Source organism: Ascidia mentula, chromosome 5, assembly GCF_947561715.1.
Source record: "Ascidia mentula chromosome 5, kaAscMent1.1, whole genome shotgun sequence".
In the NCBI taxonomy this organism is placed as follows: domain Eukaryota; kingdom Metazoa; phylum Chordata; class Ascidiacea; order Phlebobranchia; family Ascidiidae; genus Ascidia; species Ascidia mentula.
Genome location: NC_138570.1, coordinates 4,160,545 through 4,182,663, shown reverse-complemented (window position 1 = coordinate 4,182,663; position 22,119 = coordinate 4,160,545). Strand labels below are relative to the sequence as shown.

Here is a 22,119-nt window from a genome sequence, read left to right as displayed (position 1 = left end):
CGACGTCAAATGAAGTTTTCTTTCCTTTATTTAAATCATCAAATAAAGTCCCCCTTTTCACAAAATACATTTTTTGATTTTTTTGTTACTTACAGTGCTTGCATGTTGTTGCAGGGTGTTTTTCTTGTTACTGTTTTTTACTTTATTTCAGTATTGACAGTAAACATAAAAAACGACAAGCGGAAAACCGGTGTGTTGCCCAATCTCAGTAATTTGACCGTTACGAGCAGTTAGCCGGAACAAACGAGCTATTGCTTTTAAATGAATCAAAAGAGGGGCAATGTTTATGGCAGGGTCCACAAAATTCCTTTATTTACACAACTTAGCTGCACCTTTGTTCAACTTCACAGACTATACTGAAAGTAGTGCAGCAGCATTAGAGGACATCACAACAGCTCCGTAACAGCTGTACCGATTAGTCACAGAAAATTGATGTATTTTTTATGATTTTTGCCATTTGAGCCATAAAGTGTGGTTAAAATAGAGTTTTGACCGAATTAAAATGTTGTTGCTGGGAAGACTGTGTGACAGATGTTGCAGACCGTGCTGTTGTTGCTGCTGTTGCTGTCAAGATGTCACACACAACGAAGAAGACGAACTAAACGATATTCCTGCTGGTATGTTTGTAGGCCTTGGTGTTTAACTGAAATTAGGCGAATTCAAGGTTTGGCATTATTGACAAGGAAAATGTGTTGTACTTTGACATGCTTATTGTGGTGACTTGGTTAGTGTGCTGTGCAGTGTAATAACGTGTCAAACCCTATTTTCAGCAGAACCAGCTACGTACGAAAACCCCCAACCAGGTAAATAGCAGTGGTACAGAGGTGTCAAATAATTTTGCGCTGCCGCTAAAGATTTTTTGCGAACCGGACACCAATAATGGTGCAATCGATATTTTAGTTCTCATTTTAATTGCAGCAGTCCTAAAGTCGTTATTATTTTTAAGATAGTTTACATAAAAAAATGTTATTGTCCTTATGGAACTGCAAAACTATCATCACGAGGTAAAACATATGTGCGTTAATTGTTCCTGCAGAGGCGGGTTTCGCTTGCGCCAAATAAATTGTAAATTAAGAAACACTTAGTCAACTTGAAAGAGCGTTCTCAAACATTTTGCAGATGAATGCGACAACGAACCAGAGTAAGTGAATCTGTACAGTGAGTATGACGCACAGCAAAATTTTTTGAAGTTTTTTAATTCCTCGCGGTTTTCGAGTAATATTTGTCAAACGTTGTTCCAGCAATAGGTTTGCACTTGTGAGTTATGGTGTGGCTGTTAGGCACCGATAGTTGTTTATCTTAGGTTGGAGGTATTCGACTTAACCCGACACGAAAGTGAACAAGAGTTGAAACGCCCCCCTGCGAGCTTGTTGACTAGCATGCAAGCGCTGTTCACACAGATATTCTATATTGTGTAACTGGAATGCTATTCATTTGCAACTGTTGAACTTTTATCATTGCATATAAATTAGTTCATAAAACAGCATTGAACACCCTCCGTCCGGTTTTGGTTTTGTAAACCAGTTTTGGAATCACTTGTTTAATACGATTTACATAACGCTTTTTCCTCACCAACGTCACTAACACGCACAATACAATATTCAACCTTTTTCTTTGCATTTTTGTATCACGTTTAGGTCGTAGACGGCATGGCTTTTATGGAGGAAAGGAATTACGTTCACAGGGATCTGCGAGCCGCCAATGTCCTTGTGGGCGAAACCTTAACTTACAAAATCGGGGATTTTGGTCTGGCCAAAGTACTGGAAGAGGGAGAATACCGGATGGGTCAGTGGAATGTTTAAATATGTTTATACGCTATCTTCTCACTTAATTGGTTTCCAATCTTTCTTGACGCACGGCACCCCTGCGGAATTTACAGAGATATTGCAACACCCAATGGCGGCAAACCAATTAGAAACCGACACGAATGCTGCAATCGGCCTTTCTGTCTGATTCTTGATGGGGGTCCAATATTACAAAAACATTTTTTTTTTTGCCCTGGATAAGGAATTAAACGAAAATTACCAGAGTGAATATAAAAAAAAGGCTCGGGCCACCCCCAAAGTTACAATATTAGTTTATTGAATGAAATTTGTCTTACACGGTCGGCTGACGTAACTTTAGTGAGCACGGAATTTCCAATACGTTGGACGGCACCCGAAGCTTTGCAATATCGATTATACACCCACAAATCTGACGTTTGGAGTTTTGGGGTGCTGCTGTTTGAAATAGCCACTATGGGTGAAACGCCTTACGCAGGTATGTAATCAATTTTTGTGAAGCGTATTTCTTGTGAAGCGTATTTCTTTAACATGACAGTGTTAATAGCAATATGGGCCAGTCTATTTATACTCAGTATTTCTTGTATTTTGGTATTATTTTAAGATTTATACATTTTCATAATACTCTATGAAGTAATATTACATGCAATGGCATGATAGGCAGGATCGCCCCACTGCGCAGGTCCTTGCTTGGCGATCACAGCTAACGTATCGCGATCATGAGGTTTTCAGGCTTGGCAGCCCAGGCAATGCAGCCCAGCTGGATCAGCCACTTTTTCCTGACAAGTCGGAACAAGATTTGAAAAATCAAGCTCCCGGTGAGGTTTGAACTCACGACCCTGGGCTAACCAGGCCCAACGCTTTACCAACTGAGTTACAGGAGCTCAGTGGTTTCACGGGGTATATTGTGGCCAAGGTACACTGGTGCGCAAGCGCACAACTTGCCAGGCAACCTTCACATATACGTAGGGGATCTCTACCACCGTATCAGATGACGCAGTAATATTACATGCTATGGCATGATAGGCAGGATCGCCCCACTGCGCAGGTCCTTGCTTGGCGATCACAGCTAACGTATCGCGATCATGAGGTTTTCAGGCTTGGCAGCCCAGGCAATGCAGCCCAGCTGGATCAGCCACTTAACGTATATGTGAAGGTTGCCTGGCAAGTTGTGCGCTTGCGCACCAGTGTACCTTGGCCACAATATACCCCGTGAAACCACTGAGCTCCTGTAACTCAGTTGGTAAAGCGTTGGGCCTGGTTAGCCCAGGGTCGTGAGTTCAAACCTCACCGGGAGCTTGATTTTTCAAATCTTGTTCCGACTTGTCAGGAAAAAGTGGCTGATCCAGCTGGGGCTGCATTGCCTGGGCTGCCAAGCCTGAAAACCTCATGATACTCTATGAAGTGGCATTATTCCTACTATTTGGTCAGTGTTATTTTACTGATAACAGTCACTAACCATGGCGTTAATTGGCTTCTACAAACGGTTTCAGATATGAACAACGAACAGGTGAGGACGTATGTAAGGGATGGCAACTTCCTGCGATAATTAGCTCTACTTGCTAATGACCAACTGTTGGGCAGTAACAGCTGAGGAACGACCCACGTTCGCGTACCTGAAGGTCAAAGCGAGTTATTTTGTTAAAACAAACTACAGTACTTGAGGAAATTACATTAACACGTCAAAAACCAAGCGATATTTGAATATTGTATCAAAAAAACAAAAAATTTCGACAGTGACATCGTCAGTTTCCAACTTTTTTAAATAGATTATACCCACGAAGTAGTTTAAATACCACACAGACTTTGCGAAGTTACTTTATTGACATTTATTCACAGGAATGTCTGACCGCCAATTTCGGAAATGTTGACGAACCAGGATTTGAAAACAAAATTTAGTCAAAGGATGTAATGTAGAGAAAATCAAGAACCCATCAAATCGGTATCAGCACCACACAAAATTTGTTCCTTCATCTGATTGATTGATTGAATTACTAGTTTGTCTATGCTTGTACGTTGTTTATCAATATACCGTTTTGACGAAAATTGATACTTTTCAAACGTCCGGCACAATTTTTGAAAACAGAAAATCATATAATTATTTAAATTTAGTTCAAGTACAACTGAGTTAAACGATAAAAACCCTCAATATCGAAATGTTTTGCAACGTTACAGCAGAAGTTTATAATTGCAGAGGTGGTCTGCGTGTGTTGGGTGGGCGCGAACATACGTGCAACCAATTAGACATGACTTGTCTCGTAATTTACATAAAACAAAGATCTCCACGAAGCATTATGAATACACACGCCAGCACGTGTTATTCATAAAAGCAATTACGTCACATGTGGTGTCTGACGTTGTAATACCAACTCTTAAACATGTTTACAGTTAGATGTTAGAAAAAAATACGGATTGCCATGCTGAAATTATTTCAAATGTAATTTTTTGTCTTTGTTGTGTGGAGTGGTGTAAGTGTGGTTTTGTCCTTTTCCAACACTTTTCTTCTTATATGGTGTTTTGTCGAGTTACTTCACATGTTATTCTAACGTAATTTGCGTGTGTTCTTTTTCCTTAAAGGCTGCCTATTCTCACCCAGGTCGTCAACGCACCAGACCCGAGTACTGTACACAATAATGTCTTGTGCACACGTGGGCAGCACGGTAGAGCCGGGATGCCGGAAATCTGACGTCATCGACAGCGCCGTCGCGTAATAAGTGGTGTGTGCAATAACAAGGAAGTAAATTGAGCGTGCACGATTGTCTTTATAGGGCCACTGCCAGTGTTACTGGATTAGATTACACCAGTGCAGGTTTAGTTGATATATTGCATGCGAGTACTGAAGGCATGGAAACTGAAGAGGGAATGGCAAAGCCTCAAGGTATGACACAGATTTAAAACAATATATTACGCGGATGATACTATATTTGGTAGTAGCTTCTGCCTCTGCGTTTGCGATGGCCCAGCATTAAATGAAACCGTGTCAAAACAAGCAGCTGAACGATTCGTTCACTTGCAGTTGTGGATATACGCGGATAATATGTAAAATGAATATTTTAACTGGACCGTAAGCGCATCATTCTGTCTTGGAGGTCTTCAAGCCGCCTGCGCATAGTGTAAAAATGGTTGGCCACTCTGTACATACTTAAAACAACTCACAAAGTAGCCGAAAAATTATCGTGAACCTAGGCAGACCTGTATTGTATAACTCAATGCTGCACAATAAAATGACGTCAAATCTGGCATAGAGCTGGCCTTTCTGTTTCGGCATGACGTTACGCGAGCGTGGGCTTCCGCTATAGAAAGGCATCATTCTCTAAACAAGGTTTAGTCAGACAATTAAGCCGATTGCTTTAGCAGTAATTTGGCACTAGAAGCCTATTATTGGTTTTTGCATGATATGATAATTTTTAAAGTTTGGCTAAATCTGTTTGACAGAAACTATGGAAGGTGAGAGCATACAAAAAGAAAGGTAACCTTGTTTGCCATTTTCCAAGCTCGTATAGTTTTATTTTAACTTATTTATCTTTACAGATGGTACTTCGGCAAAATTGGTCGATTAGCAGCGGAAGCCAATCTTACCCGGCATTTGGCGGTTGGAACTTTTTTAATAAGAGACAGCGATTCGACTCCAGGTATTAATTGCTACCAAATAAAATACGCTAGTGCGTTCCAAACGTGTAAATTTGGGCACTTTATGACGTCAAATTGCATGTCAACTTAATAATCCTGTGTAACAAGACGTCTCTACTGCAACACATTGTGACGTCATAGTAATGAGAAGTAAGTTGTATGTTACAAATATTGAAACATCAGATCTGATTACGACTTTAAGCATTCATACTTTGTGATAGTGACCTGACATTACAAGGTAAGCGAGGTGACAGTAACTTTCTCCAAATACCGGTTAGCCTTTAACTGAAACAAATAAAAGAAACAAGTGAAAGGCCACAGAATTAACCAAAGACAACCCAAAATTAGCTTTGCAATCACCGTTTCATGTCCGTTTCTTTAAAACAACATATAGTCTGTCAAGTCATAACAACAACATCATTCAGGCTTACCGCAGATTGTTTTCCAGATGAGTCAGGCACCCGTCAGCATTGCAGTCTATTTTAAAATCCTTGCATACATTTACAGCATTCAGGCTATTATTGCATTCTAATGAGCAACTACGCCACTCCAGCACTTCGCAGCAACAAATCTTCAATACATTCGCCATGTTTATCTATTGCGCATGCGCAACATTTTGTGCGGATTTTTGCGCCCAATCAAGCGTGACAAACCATACACTTCATTAGCGAGTGCAATCCAGGCTTGCTGCTTTATAGCATAGTTTTATCACAACTTATTATGTTTTTGGCACTATGTACAATTTAAGGACAAGTCTTTGCCTACATTTCCTGTGTTTGCGTTTTTTAAATTAGTAAAAATATGGCATTGATGAAAATACGCATATGTCCGAAAAGTGCATAATTTTCGAGTCATCGTTTGCATAATTTTGTTTTTTTGAATACAAACCAAACCTTAGCTGACTTTATTTCTGTTTGTAGACATGTATTCGTTATCGCTAGTGAAAGGCTCGGCCTCGGAAGGTTTCAAGGTCTCCCACCACAAAATATTGTGCGTCAAGAACAAGAGCTACTGGATAAGCAGCACCCGCATATTTTCCAACCTCCAAGCGTTGGTGGCATTTTACAAACGTGCGTGCTTGCGAAATAAACAAATCTACACATGATGCGTATTTTTTTTTATTTGGCCAATATGGTTTTGATTCACGACAACACAACTGTAGCAAATGACGGCAATTTAATACGTCCAAATTTTAACTTATATGGCATTTGGAATAACAAACTACTTCTTTTGAGTAGCAGTTGCTTACTTGTTTTTTTTACAGGAAACTCTGTCGATATCGGCAACCAGTTGACTGTGCCCTGTCCAAAAGAGGGGGAAGAAGCAGAAGTCGAAGAAGTCGAAGAAGAGCAAGCAGAAGAAGAGCAAGCAGAAAAAAATGAAATTGAAATCGATGATGATACGAGCGAACACAGCGAGGCACAAACGGAATCCGACGATGAAGAAGCAGGTTTAAAACGGCTGAAAAGGTCATTGTCACGTATTGTTTACCATTGATTCCGTTGACTGTACAGAGAACAATGAAGGAACCGGCTCGCCGACCTTCTACATCGTTAATCATGATGATAAAACAGACACCAATGGATTTGCACCGATCAAAGAAACAGTTGAACCAAGAAACGACAGAAGAGAGTCAGAGAGACCGGAATATGTTAATATGAACATACTACAGTACGCAATTTGCGCTATAAGTATACATCTAATACTTCATGTTCCCAAACCCTGGTCCCCAAAACCTTGTTTCGGTGCGGGAAAAAGCCTTAAGGTCCTATTAATTGTTCATTCTGGCAGTGATTATACACTTACTAACTTGGAGAGAAATTCGACGTAAAAGCAGTATAGCTGTGGTAAAACTGCATCAAGCCTATCAATTTCATTTTGTTGACATTTCTGTGTGCAAAGTTAAACTTGATCTTTGACAGAAAATTGCCCAAACCATCTCCCTTAAGAGCGGCTCCAGCATCACTAACCGCAAACCAAGACCCAAGCCAAGAAGATGAACAACAACCTGGTTTAGAGCCAGTCACTACAGTTTCCACAGAAAATAACTACGTCCTGATGACGGCTGGCGGTATTAAACCCTTAAACTAATGCATTAATCGGTGTAACGTCATAACTTTAATTCAAACACTTTGGTTACTCATACTCGCATTCCAATTTGCATGAGGGTTTATTTACATATACCGTAAGAAATCCTTGTGTCAAAGAGTTTCGGAAGGCTCGTTTATTTCCCGTGTGTCAAAGAGTTTCGGAAGGCTCGTTTACTTCCCGCTATGTGGAATAATTGATGGTGGTTCGCCTTGTGTGTATATTAACGCATTCATTTTTGGCACATCATTAACTTGATGGAAGGAAAGTTTCAGAGTATAGCTTGATATTGGTTATGCTCTCTTAGATTGTTTCAAATAAATTCACTACCACAGTATAAAGGAATTGGACGCAACAAAAATTATTTTGTACACAAAACCATTGTACTATCCATTCTCCGACGTAATCTGCGATTTGTTCACAGAAACAGAAAACCTTGTGGCAGAGAGCACCAAAATACCTGAAGAACCAAGATCTCCACAGCCTGTCCGTTCTCAACCTGTAGCTGAAAACCTATCAGCACCAGTTCGGCCGATTCCGGTTACACCCGTAAAAGAGGTGGCCCCAGACACAAATCCAGCCACACGATACGCATCCGAAGTTGCCAATCAGCCGTAAGTGCTGAAGTAAATCAGGTTCTTTGACTACAGTGTGATATTTCCCTGTGTTTTAGTTGGTATTTCGGCAACGTAGGCCGGGAAAAGGCCGTGCAACTTTTGATGGCCTGCGCAACGCACGGGATGTATTTAATCCGGGACAGTGCATCGAGCGCAGGTTTGCATTTGCACTGCATTGTTTCATTTGTTTCATTGTTTTTGTCCTTAACAAATGAGTTGGTTTGGTAATGCTTAGGAATAAATATCTTTAAGCCGGAACGCCAGCATGAAAAATATATAAAATAGTCGATTACTTTCACAAAATCACAGACAAATCGCAGTACCCTTATATGTTTTTTCAGGTTGTTACACCTTGACCGCCTACCACGGGGATAAGAACGACTACAGGGTTACAAACTATAGAATCGAGATGGACGGGAACTTCTGTCACCTTGGCAGCTCAGGCTTGCAGTTCGCCAGCATATCGGGACTGATCACTTACTACAGAAGTACGTTTTCTTGCATATGAATGCTGATTATATGGAAGTGTATGAGGCATAATGATCAAATATTGTGCTAGTTTTGCTGCCAGCCATAGTACGACATAAGTAGGGCGGCTCTTTTGGCATAAATTAACGTACAAATAAGTCGGACAAATAAAGTAGGTTAATTTATGCCAAAAGAAAAATCCTATTTGAATAACAATCAAAACTCTTTAGTCGCAAGTCGTTTGATGGCCTGATGAGCATGCGTAGTGTAGTTATGCGCCTTGTGGATATTTCACTTTCAAAATTATGTATACTGAAAACCTGTACGCAACATGTTATCAAGCGCTCTGTGTTTAATACCAAAAAGAACAATAAAACGTATTCACGGATACTTTGCGATTCCTTGCAACACTATTTTGTGTCCGATAATTCACCTGATTAGTATATTTCGTCTGTTAAGACCACCAGCTTAGTCCGAAGTTTAAGCTGACCGTACCCTGCCCGAAGGATGGCCCACGTCAAAAAGTGGAAGCGACCAAAGAGTTGGAACATTGTTCCGTGGCCCTCGACAAACAAATTTTCTTCGGAACGCAGCACGAATGCTGGCAAGGTAAAAAAAGACCACTTGATCCACTGGTAGTTTGCATGGTTTGTATGTATGCCGGCAGTACGGTATCCACCATTTCATCGGGTCAAACGCCTAATATAAACTTCCTCCAAGAGGTGAAGGCATCGCAACCCATTTAATTCTAATACAAAGGGATAACGTTGCACACTTAGTCGTCGGTAAAAGGTTTCGGTTTGCTGCGGTTCCTGCATCAACTCGTTAAAACTCACTAACTTTGCAACGTTACATAACTTGCACATTTATTTCTTGTAGGAATTTGGGAAGGAATCATGGACGCTTCAGTTACAATCGTTCGCAAAACGAACAAGGTGTTATCAAGGGGATGGCGCACCCACGTGGACATGATCAACAACCTGCAGCATCGAAACATTGCCTGTTTCTATGGAATCGCTAAATACGTAAGCTCAAATCATAAGTACGTAATAAACGTTTAAAACGAAAGGGCGCACGCATAAGCAGATCTGTCACACTGCGAAAGCTAAATTTACGAAAATATCCAACAATAGGTTATTTTTATCGCAGGACGCACGAGACCAGCTTTATATTGTGACGGAATGGATGGAAAAGGGCTCTCTGCTGACCTGCCTTCAACAATCTCTTTTCGCTAACTTCTTGGAAAAAATATGCGTCGCAGAGCAGGTACGGAACGCATATCAGTTGCCAGAGAGCTTTGGTGTTTAATATTAAAATATTTGTAAAAAAACAGTCCTTGACATGTCCAAAATCTGCTGGCTTTAACGCCTGTTACATTGCAAAGATCGCAAACGCCATGCTCTACCTACAAGCGCGGAAAATAGTGCTTCGCAACCTGCAAGCGCAACATGTGTCGGTGACGAAAAACTCCGAATGCAAGCTGGCAAACTTTCAGACAGCGGAGTTTCTGGGCAACGGTGTATACCAGGAAGAAGGAGGTACGTAAATTTCATGAGGGGTATAGAAGCCAACATGCTTACAAATGCTTTCGTTTTGACATTCTCTCTGTGAGGATATCAACATCACATGGGCGCCCGACACGACAACCAGTTTTATCGGTCTCCATACCTTTTCGGTTTTGCATGAATAGTTCATTTACGTTGTAGTCTTTTGCACAAAACAATCACGGTTTGATTTGATTTTACCAAGCAACCATTGTATGCCTTGTCACCACTTGTAACAAAACGAATGCTTGCAGAAATGAAGGAGATCTCTACAAAGTGGTCAGCGCCGGAAGCGGCTATTTACGGCAAGTTTACGACCGCTTCGGACGTGTGGAGCTATGGAGTACTTCTATACGAGGTTTTCACCGACGGCAAGGCCCCATACCCCAGTAAGAAAGCTTGCAACGTTCGTTTAAATAGTTTTATCCAACCTTAAACACTTTATGTAAGACGTTTCCGATTATTCTTCGTCCTATTTTAGTTATTGACTTCGGGTTAAAAAGCAGGTTATTAGCGACCAAATCGAAGCCAAAGACTGTTTAACGCGTACAGCAACCTGCGTATGGTTTTTATTATTCGGTTAGAGTTGTGCAGCAGTATACGACATTCAACCACGTAATGAAACCTATTTTATCTATTCTGATCCACTGTATGTGCATAAATGCAGCATATTGTATCACAGTTTCGGTTCCTTCTTTTAACAAAAAATGTCATTTCAAAAGAAGTTTTCAAGCGGTCAGGATTATATAGAACCGAAAGGTTTGTACAATAGGTGCTATATTCAACTTTATTTGCATACTGTGTTCAGACATGGCTCCTCTCGAGAGTCTACTGCGCGTGAAGGAAGGATATCGCATCCCACAACCCGCTGAGTCAGACTGCCCGACCCACGCATATGAACTTATGGCGGAGTGTTGGCGCGAGAATGCAGAAGTGAGGCCCACCTTCAAAGCATTGCGCGACAAACTAAAAAACTTCTACACCACTACCAACGTGGAGTTGGTCGTACTCAAGCACACCTTTGCTCTTATGTCATAATTAATGTTGTTGATATTTTGCGAGCAAATTTGAACTTCACGAATCTGTAATGGCCTGCACTGTACATAAAGTTATTTTCGGCTTCTATTTTTCTATTGTTGTTTACCGGTGATCTTCTCATTGTTCCTTACAATGCTTTCCTTTTTTTGAAAGAACGTGAGACCAGTTCCGTGCACTGCTACCCAGTATGTTCCACTGTATTTTCATCCACTCGCTGTTTTAATTCTCATATATTTAAATTATCAGTAAATCTGTCATTTTGCGCTTTTTTCCAAGTTCATTTATAAATTTTTTTTTTTCATTTGTGGCCGACGAAAAGTTATTATAAATCCCGGAGACGTGATTGTGTGTTTGACTTCGGCTGGTTAAATTGCACATATCCACTTCATTGTATACCTATACTGTCAGAATAAACGCCCGTACGCAAAGCGTAACCAAATAACAAACAAAGTTTTGTATTGTACGTTTTTTTTGGAGTTTGGGGCACCCGACAAATTCATTGTTTGTTTCAGCATAATGTAAATAAATAATTAAAATATAAGCATTCAAAAATAAAATAGTTCTTGTTCGTTATCAAAACGACATTTCGCTACTCGTTGAAAACGAATTGCACAAAACTCTCTGCAAGAAAGTACAGTAAACTTTTGCAGTGTGTTCGTTTCACAACACAAACTTAACACACAAAAAACGTAATTTTTTCAAATTGGAGGCTATACCCCCCTTTGACTCCAGTGCTGCGGCAATACTTAACAAATAACGTTGGCCACTCTGGCGTCGTCCTAAGTCACTTTAGGTCACGTATGCCAAGGTAACAGAAATATGTTGTACCACAACACAGTGCATGGGAAACACTTCTGCATTGGGCAATTTTTCAAAGCTATTAATAAACATTAGGTTTTTTTATTCGTATGACTTGATGCAATACACTTCTTACATTGCACAATATCTAATAGTTTATAGTACAAAAGAACAAACCCCTTTATAGCATATACCTATACACGTATGGGGCCGTAAAGAACTGCAGTAAGCGTTTGTGGCGTTGTGCTTAATTTCAGCATTTTATACTGAACAGAAGTGTCTACAATCTGGCTACTGCACACGAGTACGTTCAACGGAACAACTTTACGCTTTCTCCACAGAAAACTTGAACTTAGGACGTACGTTACGGAAAGGATAGAATTAATATAAAATCTCTGGTAGTGGTTTTTATTCGTTTTCGAATGAGGGCTCGTCAAGGGATCCAAAGTTATCGCAAAGAAACTTCTGTGGAAATTATAAAGACCAGTTAACTACAAAGTTAAAAATTTTTAAAGAAAAACAAACACCATGTACGTATGATCGTTTAATCTTTAATTCGAAAAATCGAATACTTTTTACCTTAATGTTTGAGAAGGTGGGCCGTTCGTCGACGACTTTCCCCCAACATTGCGTCATTATGCTGTAGAGGAGATCGTCGCACTCATCCGGTTTGGCAAGAAAATTGCCGTTCTGAACGTACCTCATCACATCTTCGTGTCCCATATCTGGGGAGAAGAGCAATGGTAAACAAATTGTTTGAAAACAAGGTTGTGCGAATTAAAATTTTGATACACGTTGTATACAAAGCGACTGCATTATGCGAAGTTCTTTTTATGTCTGACCTCACAGTCCATCACGTAAAAACGCATTTACGTTACGACACAGGCAATGAAACCTGTGGACCAACAGCATAATTCCACCAAGGTAATCAACTATGAAATGCACGTCTACATAAAGCTCCGCGTATAGAAACTAGTTAAAGTCCACAGCAAGTCACCGCACCTCCGTACGGTCGTCCACCTTTGGTTGCAACCTCGTACAGCAGAACGCCGAAGCTCCAAATGTCTGACTTGTGGGAGTAGGTGCTGTATGTTATGGCTTCCGGGGCCGTCCACCTTACTGGGAACGTCTTTCCTGTAAAACGAAAATTGCCGCAGGTTTTAAGATGTGGTGGTGGTAAGTGGTCGATAATATGTAACCATAGTCCCCACGATAAGGGGTGCAGCGACACACAGGGGCCCGCCTTGTCAAAATGGGGGCATTATACCAGGAAGAAAACCTGATTAAGATTCGTGTCCAGGAGATCCTGGGTTCAAATCCCGGTGTGATCGAAACAAAAATTGGTGGCCATGATGCCATTGTTGCTTTGAAACTGACAAATTTCGAAGCTGGAGCTTAATCTATGATGCAATTTCCCAAAAAATGTCTCGCCTCGGCACGTTTTCTCTCTCAAGAGTGCTGTTTAGTTATCACTATGATAAACTTCATTAATGCATACACGACAAAATAAAACCTAAATTAAAAAAAAACAAAAATTGCCGCAGGTTTTGTGATGTGAGGTGGTGAGTTGTCAATAATATTTTAACCATATAGTCCTCACGATAGGGGGTGAAGCACACATAGAGGCCTGTTATTGTAAAAATGGGGGCATGATGCCATTGTTTGCTTTAAAACAAAGAAATTTTGAGACTGAAAAAAGGCTTGGCGTATAATCCATAATGCGATTCTCCTTTATGTATGTATACATGACAAAATAAAATTCGAATTTGCAGCTCAATAACCATACAAAACTATTGGCGAATATATTTCAGTAAGTTCAGATGATAAAAAAAAACATTGAGGTAATTGGTTTAATCACTTCACCTTTGGCAACATATTCGGGGTCTTTCAAGAAACGAGCAAGTCCAAAGTCGGCAACTTTACAAACTAAATTCTCCCCAACGAGGATGTTGGCAGCTCTCAGATCACGATGAATGTAACTTCTCTCCTCCAAATAAGACATCCCATCAGATATCTATAACAAATAAGGAAATCAGCTTCAGTATCTTTTTCATTAAGTTGGTCCTTTTTTATATTTTGTCCACTGGCTAGTTTCATTAACGCTCACATAACGCTCAAAAAAGTCTCATTGCACATAGAATTTAGGACTTTGCTTTGTTGTTTTTAATTCGGTAAAATATAAACGTAGTAAAAATATAAAATATTATAAATAATCCTCAGTCGTCCGTCTGTTTAACGTTTTTTTGATATATATATATTCGCCTGTGTTTGCAGGCATCATCGGTATCGCTTAATATTTTGTGCTAATCTGTTACTGAGTCTCCGTTAGCCATAGAGACAACAGGCGATTCGAAGAAAACAAACTTTCATTTGTATTAAAAATATGATACGTCACACAAACATTAGTTCGCCACTCGTGGTGAAACTATATGTTGTACAACAGTTTCTGTGAAAAGGAATTTTAATAAATTTTCACCTGTATGGAAACAGTCGTGTGCTCCAACAATGTCCAAGGGTCCTGTGGTTGCAAGGCCTCACGCATATAATCCAACAAGCTGCCGTTGCTCATGTATTCGGTTATAATGTAAATTGGCTCCTCACAAACCTTAAACGACAAGATGTATGTGAGAAAACCCTCAATCAATAAACTTACAGAAGAGGTTTTTTCGCCCCACAGAGCTGGAAAACATATAGCACTTGAATCACCAAAAAAGAAACAAACACGAACAGGTTTCATTGCGTCGAAATATCATAGTTACATACTTGAAATAACATACATTTCATTCAATAAACGAAATGTTTTTAATTTGATTATAATAGTGTTTTAAAAAAAAAACTAATGGTATTCACTGATCGTAAACACTTCAAAAAATGTAATTTTGTATGTAAATTATCAGTGAATTCATATACCACTCCACAAAGCTGAACGACGTTATTGTGACGAAGTCTTGACATTGTTTCGGCCTCTTCTAAAAATTCTTTGACATTCATTACTCCCGTTTTTCTGGTCTTGATGGCGATAATGTATCTTTTCCAGCGTCCTGCAATTGCCGATTTGCAGATAAGTGTATTATGTTTATTATATAAAAGCGTTAATTAAAATTGGCCTCAACGCCACTTACAGTTATATTTCGGCGCACTTTATAATGTCACAGAAGCAATTGCCAATGCCAAATGTTGTTAAGATTGTCCGATGAGTAATTTTCACTCACCCTTGTAAACTTTCCCGAAATTGCCGGCGTCCAACATCTCCAATCTCTTCACCTCAGAACGGTCGATGCGGAGAGAATCGAGGCGCAGCGACAACATCGGAGGAGCGGTTCGCTGTTTACACGGTGTTATTAAACGCCCCAGCAGTCCCGAAACGTTGTCTACAAATAAGAAAAGTAGAAACGTACACATTTATTGCTGTTTGTTCTCCGAATTTATAATCGCTGTATGGTTTGCAAGATGTCTTTGGATCGTTTAGTGCAGTGGTCTTAACCTTTTTTCTCTCATTTCCCACTTTAAATCGTTTTTTCCACCAGTTTTTAAACTTAGAATTGAATGAAAACAATTTTTGACGGCATTGCATGACCAACTGCCAATAGGTGTTTGGCACACGGTGAATACATAACACAAATTGATTTTGTATATTGTGGTGCAGACTAATTACCCACCAAAAACCCAATCGTTTCCCACCGATTAAAAACCACTGATTCAGCGAAATAAAATAAAACATACATTTGCACGACGGCCACATGGTGACACTCACAGACTTAACCAAGGAAAGTAGTTATTTATAAACTTACCGCATCAAATCACGTCATTTAGTGTGCATAGTTATGTTTACCTTGATAGCGGCCAATTAGTTCGGGTATACTTGCAAAGGCGAGGTTTCTTTCGAGAAAGAATCCACCGTCATCGTGAAAAATACGATAGTGTGAAACCCTGTCGCCCTGCTGAAGAACTGAGAGAGAATACTGACCTGGTCGTGAAAAGCGGTTGGTTAAAGACTAATTGTATAGCTAACATAGTGTGATCGTGTGAACACTTCATTTAACCAAACCTGGCTTGGACAAACAATCCCTGACCATAAATGTTCCTCTTGTGGACGGTGGCCGTTGTAAAAGCTTGTCACATTCCTGTCGACTCACAGTAGCAAAATACCATCTGTGACAAAACGGAATGCATGAAGTTTCCTAAAAACTGAAAGAGTAGATCCCTTATCTCAAAGAAGTTTTAATGTATATTAGGTGACCATCGACGGTTCTACGATTGAGGTTTTACATTATACTCACTCGTAACTTTCCAAGCTTTCAATGTGTGTCATGTAACTGTTTGGAATATAGCCTTGCTCTTTGTTCTCCAGCTCGACGAGAGACCACGATTCGCCCCTGATAAGTTGAGGTAAAAGACACACGTGGTGAAAGTAGGAAATGTTTCTACCAACGCGATTAGTTTTTCGTAAAAAAATTAAAGAAATTTTTTCGAATACTGTGTGTGTGTTTGGAGTTCTCAAACAAGTGAACAAACTTCTGTATCTGATCATAACTATTTAGGCCATATCAGCCGTACCGGAACGCCGTAGTGACAAAAGTTATTTTCACGGAATAGGGTTCCGGATAGACCAAACTTATTTTCACTGTTGCTGCACACACAACTGTTTGTTTGCCATCGCCACTCCCTTATGAAGTTATGTTTACTTAAACGATGTGTGCTTTGCAAGCTCAGTACGTTCCACTATCGGTTGTTAGTTAACTTTCAGTTGCGAAGTGAAAGATTTTACTTGCACATGCACACTTACCCTTCCAGTATTTTGAGACGTTCTCCGCGGCTGCATTGTACGTATGGACCAGAGTTGACATCGAAATCGTACTTTGCGTAATATAGATCACCGACTGCCGAACCGTAACACGATACCGGCATGTTTACATGGCCGACTAGCTTGTACAGTTACATACACATCCGTATAGCATTAAGCCCAAACTATTGTTTTTTACCTGGCATACGAGCCCTGAGGTTGGGAGGTGTTTCCACTCTCCGCGTTCCGTTTGTCTCTGCTTGAGATTTGTCGTTTTCTGTGTTTAGATTTATTTTCCTTCATATTATTTAGAATGTGGCTGAAAATAGAACAATTTACCCGGTATATTGTGATATTTGTGCTTGGGAATTTCGGTATCGTAATAATTTACGTCAGGTGCTTGACTATTTGTTCCTTTTGGTTCTAAAACAAATCAAATTATTTGCTTGTCACAACTTATATGACCACAACGCTATATAACCAGGAGCTGAAACAAACCTGCTACTTCGACGTCTGATGCGGCATTGTCTTCACCCCGTCGTATGTCTGTCATGACAATGTCATCTTCTCTTGGACAGCAGCAGTCCCTGCACCAAATGCAGCAACAACAGAAGAATTTGCACATAATTTCCGCAACTATTTCTACATGGTGTTAAATCAAAGATACACTCTATATTTAAACTGAAACATGAGCAACGTCTGTTAATATGTTTACACGCTGAAAGATACTCGTCCGCACCCAACATATATACAAGGCACCTTTCGAGTCAAATTGATACAGCTTCTATAATGTAATCCGAACCGCACAACGGATTGAGACACCAGCTAATATTACGCCACTCCTTTCACAAGAGCACAAAGTACGCGGTGACTGTGAAGCTGAATTGACTCGGACAAAAAGTAAACATCACCAATACGAACGAAAAGCACACACACATTTTTAACAACCGCCTCTGCACTATGAAAATTGTATCCATGTTATATGTAAAATATTTGGATTGTTGAAATATGCCCAAAGAATGTGAATGTCGGCAGTAGGTTTTTGAGAAAATTTCCACTAATAAAAATCGTACATTTTATGGTCTTTTTTGTTACGCATGAGTAACCCATGTGGTGTTCGTGAGTTTTGATTCATAAGCAAGGAAGTTTGCTAAGTGTTGTTGCGGAACTGATGGACTTTTCGTAAAACTATGACTGCTTTATCAATTCGATGTTCCATCTATCGGATGACCAAAGTTGGGTTCGGTCGTCGTACAGTTTATTCTGGACCAGACTCATTTCCAGTATTTTCTCGTACAGACTGTAAGTTTAAACTGCGTTGTTCATCGAATTTTGCAAACATACCTCATTTAACTAAAATTACAATGGTTAAACAGCTTTGTGTTCACTTAGTGAAAAAGGTGCGGCTTGCAATTGCGTTATTATTTTGTTTTAATTTTTTGTGACATTAATACTTTTTACTGTTACTAAATATTTTTGTCTAGTTCCTGAGGACAATGGTACGTGGGAATGGAAGAAAATGAGCAACATCAGACAGAGAGTCTTGGACATTCGTGAGTTCACTGTTGTGCTTTAGTGTAGTTAGGAGCGGTGAACTGTAGAGGTTATTGTTTCTTTGACAGAAAATGGTGTGGTTCATGATGGCGATAGCAAAATAGTTGATGATGAGGCAAGAAAAATGTATTCTCTCCCACACAAAGTCTTTACCAATCCTGAGAACCATTTTCAACCTACAGGTTTGCCATTACATCGAATTATGTAGTTATGAAGGGTGTCAAATGTTGCACATGAGCTATTTTCTGTCCAAAATCTAAACAATGTGGCTGTGTATGCTGTCTATCTGTGTATAATTAGGAGGTGCATTGTTCAAGTGAACTTACAAATTATTTCAAAATCCCTTACCCTTTGAAAAAAAGTTGCATTCATACAATATGTGCCATTAAATTCTACACACATGCAGATATTGCTAAAATAGTTTTTGGGAAGGAATTGAGACCCGAGCAGAAAACTCCCGTTAGACACCGGATGGATCCAGACTTTGCAAAGTAAGTAAAAAAAACTGTGATAAAAAATAGTGCTTTATCAAAAAAATTGCTTTTGCAAATTTAGACCTGGAGTGCAGAAACTGCTGAAATCGGTCACTGGGAGAAACCCAGAAAAATTGTTCGCTGAGCAGAAAACCGAATATGAACATATGCCAAGGGTGAGACTTCTCACCAAAGAGCAACTACAGGAGGTAATGGGAACAAAATATTCATTATTGACTCTATTGCTTAGTATGGCCTAAAACTCTTTCAGTGTGTCAAGGTCACCGCCATATACAGTTTTGCATAAAATTGAGATGGCCGATGTAGTAATTTTAAATGTCTCGATTTGTTGAAAGGGCACCTCTTATGTCTTTTCAATTTGGAAATTGTCTTAGTTAGTCACTCTACTTACTTGTAGTATGTATAACATTGCTGTATTCATCACTCAATAGGAATTTGAGAAGATGAATCCTAAAGCTGATGCCCTTCTTGAAATGCCACCAGTTATGCTAGAGAGAGAACCTATTGATGAAACTATTGCCTGTGATGAACTGTTAGATGGTTATGAAGAAAGTTCCATTGTCTTCACAGACATTACAGAAGATGTTAAACAAGATGTAACAAATATTAACATTTTTTGTATTGTTGTCATGTGTTAAAAAATTGGGTAGTGCTGCTGATAAAATGTGACTAAAAACTGTATTGAACGATGAAACGGTCAGTAACCAGTTAACAAATTTGTTGAAAAAATGTCTTTGACTTTGTGTGCCAATTGAGAAAAATTAAAGCAAATACCGGACATCCAGCCTTTTTTTTAACTTTACATATATTGACAAAACACAATCCCGGACATATAACAAAATATTGGTGTACGTATTGAATGACTTGTTGTGCTGTGAAATATTTACCCCCTTATCTAATAGCTTTATTTTGATAAACCTATGTTTTGTTTGTATAGGACAGATTGGTGGTGGTTCGCGAACCAAACGGTTTGCTTAGAAAAGCCAACTGGCCTGAAAGGGACAGGATCTTAACTGTGTACTACCCAGTACCTGGTAGAAACTTTCACAAGGATCCAGTAATTAATGACCCCAAGGTGTGTGTCTCCTCTTTAATATTGATATCATTAGTTGCATGCAACCACCATAATATCGGGTTGTTGCAGATTGCGTTCCAAAACAGGCTTCATGAAAATATCCTTGAAAGAATTCTTGTTGAATTCGAACCAGACTCCCCTGAATTTATTAAACACACGCAAAGAGTTTACGATGACGTTGAAGAAAAGGGGGAATATGAACTTCTGCGGTATATCTGCATATGTTTAAGTAGTTGATATTAATTACAATGACACTCAATATATTTTCTTGCAGTTCAACTAGGTTTTTTGGTGGCTTTGTGTTGTACCTTACCAAGCAGAAATCAATTGATGGAGTTCTGCAGAACACATTAGAAAACTTCCCGTAAGAAAATCACTTAAAATATCAAGTTAATTTATTTTGGTTAATCAAGTTAACTCAGTTTTCAAATTACAGTGTATAATAACATTTTTGCAATTTAAATTTTGTTTGAGGTTGGAAATTTTTAAACTTAAATCTATGATATTTTACTAATTTTCGTATTTAGTAACTAAAAATTGGATAAAACATGTTTACTGTGTTACTGTGTTACTGCCTTAATGTTTTTGCAGAATATCAACTGCGGCTGACTTGATCAGACTTTACACCATAGTTCATCCAGATTCCAAAACCGCCACAACTCTAAATGAAAAACAAAATGCTGATGATACTGACTTTGTTGAGGTAGGTTTAGCTTTGCAGAACAAAATATCGTAAGTTTATATACTACTGATATATATATATATATATATATTTTTTTTTTTCAACAGATATATATACTTGAAAACTCCACCAATAAAAGTTCGCTAACATTGGCACTACAGAGCACTCAACAACCGAAAACGGCTGCAACCTCTTAGCGCAATTTGTTGTTAAATTTTAATGCTGCTGTTTGACAATGAAAAACTGACATTTAAAGCTGCACAATTTTGCAAAATTGTTTCTGTATCTGTGTTGTTTTATTTTGCTCTGAATCTGTGTTGTTTCACTCGTGCTGTATGTGACTGTTGTGATATGTTTACTTTTTCCTGTCATACAGTGGCGTAAAATTTCTACTTGATTTCTAGATGGTAAATACATGGTAGGAAAAATTTTAACTTGTTTTAAACATGGACACTGAAAATTGCACTAATCTGTACCTGCAAGTGTGCCAGACTTTCCTCACCTGCAAGTACGATGATCAGGCGACCTTTGATGACCTTTACAAGCTATTACCTTGGTTACGGCAGTCACTGACCTGTTGTGTTTGCGCCAATGTAGTTGTTGACCCAATGTCCTCTACTCAATCACACTGCCAACATTTCGTTTGTAAGTCTTGGTGTTGTCAGTTTATAACATATTAATAATATTAAAGACATAATTATTTTAGGTGGAAAGTGTAAGGGTGGAAAAATGATCTTGCGACCACAATGCAGCTGGTGTAAAGATGCAGAGGTCTTTGAAGTAAATCCACACCTAGTTGTATTGGTCATGTGTTTCAAAAAGATTTGTCAACTTATTTCCGCTTCACCAATCTTGGAACACATCGTTAACTATGACAAGAAGCGCAAAAATGGTATATTTTGTGACCATTCCTTTTTTGCAATACTTTGGTTAATCCTAAACCTCATACAAATGCCAGAGCTTGCGGCTACAAAAAGTGACACTCCCAAAGATGACACACCTACAAAGCGCAAGCGGGCCCAAAGAAAGTTTGCCAGGTAGCATATATACTAGGGTTGCCATATGTCAGGATTTTCTCAGACATATACATAATTTTATTAAATCTATGATAATTCAAAGATGAAGATTTGTTAGGTCTACGTTAGATATTTTATTTAATCTATTTTTCTCACATAATTAAAAATAACTTTTATTCACTGACTATATTAGATAACCCAAAAAGAACATGTGACATATGGTTGTCTTTTTGTTTGAAGGAGGTATGTGACAAATAGTCTGCTTAACATCCCTGTTCAACAAGTGTTGCAAGATGCGATGAACATAGAGCAAGTGGACATTAGCAGTCAATCTGCCACAACAGCAAGTGACAAAACATGAGTAGGAAAGAAACCTCGTAGCTAAACGTTATATGCCGTCGGCGCGAGACACGGGCAACTGGTGGAATTGTGTTACTGCCAAAATCACATGTGAACGTGTGTGTTTAGATGGAAAATGGTGTATTTGTGTTGTATTTCTTCAAGAAAGGTTTTGCGCAAGAAAAAATAAAATGCTCGGTTCTTCAAATGAG

At 39.2% G+C, this 22,119-nt stretch overlaps 4 protein-coding genes across 8 annotated transcripts; 3 read left to right on the top strand and 1 right to left on the bottom strand.

Moving 5' to 3' along the window:
* Positions 1-4,531: 4,531 nt before the first annotated feature.
* Positions 4,532-11,592, top strand: LOC145902099 (tyrosine-protein kinase Srms-like). Of its 2 annotated transcripts, XM_082989958.1 has the most exons (16): positions 4,532-4,659; positions 5,217-5,250; positions 5,313-5,413; positions 6,332-6,481; positions 6,676-6,861; positions 6,926-7,082; positions 7,334-7,482; positions 7,924-8,113; positions 8,173-8,273; positions 8,458-8,604; positions 9,044-9,193; positions 9,464-9,609; positions 9,734-9,850; positions 9,969-10,122; positions 10,383-10,517; positions 10,937-11,592. In XM_082989958.1, the coding sequence occupies exons 1-16, from the start codon at positions 4,626-4,628 to the stop codon at positions 11,164-11,166; spliced, it is 2,181 nt and encodes a 726-aa protein (XP_082846084.1). In that variant the 5' UTR covers positions 4,532-4,625; the 3' UTR covers positions 11,167-11,592. The 2 variants fall into 2 exon arrangements, with proteins under 2 accessions (XP_082846084.1, XP_082846085.1); XM_082989959.1 differs by lacking the exons at positions 5,217-5,250; positions 5,313-5,413; positions 6,332-6,481 and having other exon boundaries at positions 4,543-4,659; positions 10,937-11,590.
* A 130-nt stretch (positions 11,593-11,722) lies between these two features.
* Positions 11,723-17,422, bottom strand: LOC145902101 (tyrosine-protein kinase HCK-like). 3 transcript variants are annotated; one of them, XR_014402575.1, is made up of 15 exons: positions 17,246-17,422; positions 17,087-17,170; positions 16,947-17,024; positions 16,751-16,844; positions 16,245-16,340; positions 16,013-16,116; positions 15,797-15,931; positions 15,177-15,335; positions 14,875-15,005; positions 14,441-14,569; positions 13,828-13,978; positions 12,967-13,098; positions 12,544-12,689; positions 11,913-12,429; positions 11,723-11,876 (listed from the first exon to the last, which is right to left on the bottom strand). XR_014402575.1 is itself a non-coding variant. In XM_082989961.1 (14 exons), the coding sequence occupies exons 1-14, from the start codon at positions 17,370-17,372 to the stop codon at positions 12,373-12,375; spliced, it is 1,623 nt and encodes a 540-aa protein (XP_082846087.1). In that variant the 5' UTR covers positions 17,373-17,422; the 3' UTR covers positions 11,723-12,372. The 3 variants fall into 3 exon arrangements, 2 of the variants coding, with proteins under 2 accessions (XP_082846087.1, XP_082846086.1); XM_082989961.1 differs by having other exon boundaries at positions 11,723-12,429; positions 15,797-15,926; positions 16,008-16,116; XM_082989960.1 differs by having other exon boundaries at positions 11,723-12,429.
* A 450-nt stretch (positions 17,423-17,872) lies between these two features.
* LOC145902102 (small ribosomal subunit protein mS22-like) lies at positions 17,873-20,957 on the top strand. Its single transcript, XM_082989962.1, has 11 exons — positions 17,873-18,049; positions 18,232-18,300; positions 18,370-18,483; positions 18,708-18,792; positions 18,857-18,983; positions 19,227-19,391; positions 19,733-19,870; positions 19,940-20,079; positions 20,145-20,234; positions 20,462-20,573; positions 20,660-20,957. Exons 1-11 carry the CDS (start codon positions 17,938-17,940, stop codon positions 20,747-20,749), a joined length of 1,242 nt encoding a protein of 413 aa, XP_082846088.1. The 5' UTR covers positions 17,873-17,937; the 3' UTR covers positions 20,750-20,957.
* Positions 20,958-20,985: 28 nt separating this feature from the next.
* LOC145902104 (E3 ubiquitin-protein ligase MSL2-like) lies at positions 20,986-22,099 on the top strand. Of its 2 annotated transcripts, none has more exons than XM_082989967.1 (4): positions 20,986-21,197; positions 21,259-21,444; positions 21,511-21,589; positions 21,812-22,099. In XM_082989967.1, the coding sequence occupies exons 1-4, from the start codon at positions 20,999-21,001 to the stop codon at positions 21,927-21,929; spliced, it is 582 nt and encodes a 193-aa protein (XP_082846093.1). In that variant the 5' UTR covers positions 20,986-20,998; the 3' UTR covers positions 21,930-22,099. The 2 variants fall into 2 exon arrangements, with proteins under 2 accessions (XP_082846093.1, XP_082846092.1); XM_082989966.1 differs by having other exon boundaries at positions 21,809-22,099.
* The last annotated feature ends 20 nt before the right edge of the window (positions 22,100-22,119 follow it).

Bases quoted from the DNA above. Each gene is read 5' to 3' on its own strand.
- LOC145902099 (XM_082989958.1), top strand. From the start codon at position 4,626: ATGGAAACTGAAGAGGGAATGGCAAAGCCTCAAG. The intron at 9,194-9,463 runs GTAAAAAAAGAC...TATTTCTTGTAG, and splicing joins GCAGCACGAATGCTGGCAAG to GAATTTGGGAAGGAATCATG. The intron at 10,123-10,382 runs GTACGTAAATTT...GAATGCTTGCAG, and splicing joins TGTATACCAGGAAGAAGGAG to AAATGAAGGAGATCTCTACA.
- LOC145902101 (XM_082989961.1), bottom strand. From the start codon at position 17,372: ATGTGCAAATTCTTCTGTTGTTGCTGCATTTGGTGCAGGGACTGCTGC. The intron at 17,171-17,245 runs GTTTGTTTCAGC...GATTTGTTTTAG, and splicing joins ATCAGACGTCGAAGTAGCAG to AACCAAAAGGAACAAATAGT. The intron at 17,025-17,086 runs GTAAATTGTTCT...ATCTAAACACAG, and splicing joins CAAATATCACAATATACCGG to AAAACGACAAATCTCAAGCA.
- LOC145902102 (XM_082989962.1), top strand. From the start codon at position 17,938: ATGACTGCTTTATCAATTCGATGTTCCATCTATCGGATGACCAAAGTT. The intron at 18,484-18,707 runs GTTTGCCATTAC...ACACACATGCAG, and splicing joins GAACCATTTTCAACCTACAG to ATATTGCTAAAATAGTTTTT. The intron at 20,080-20,144 runs GTATATCTGCAT...ATTTTCTTGCAG, and splicing joins GGGGAATATGAACTTCTGCG to TTCAACTAGGTTTTTTGGTG.
- LOC145902104 (XM_082989966.1), top strand. From the start codon at position 20,999: ATGGACACTGAAAATTGCACTAATCTGTACCTGCAAGTGTGCCAGACT. The intron at 21,445-21,510 runs GTATATTTTGTG...TACAAATGCCAG, and splicing joins TGACAAGAAGCGCAAAAATG to AGCTTGCGGCTACAAAAAGT. The intron at 21,590-21,808 runs GTAGCATATATA...TTTTGTTTGAAG, and splicing joins GCCCAAAGAAAGTTTGCCAG to GAGGTATGTGACAAATAGTC.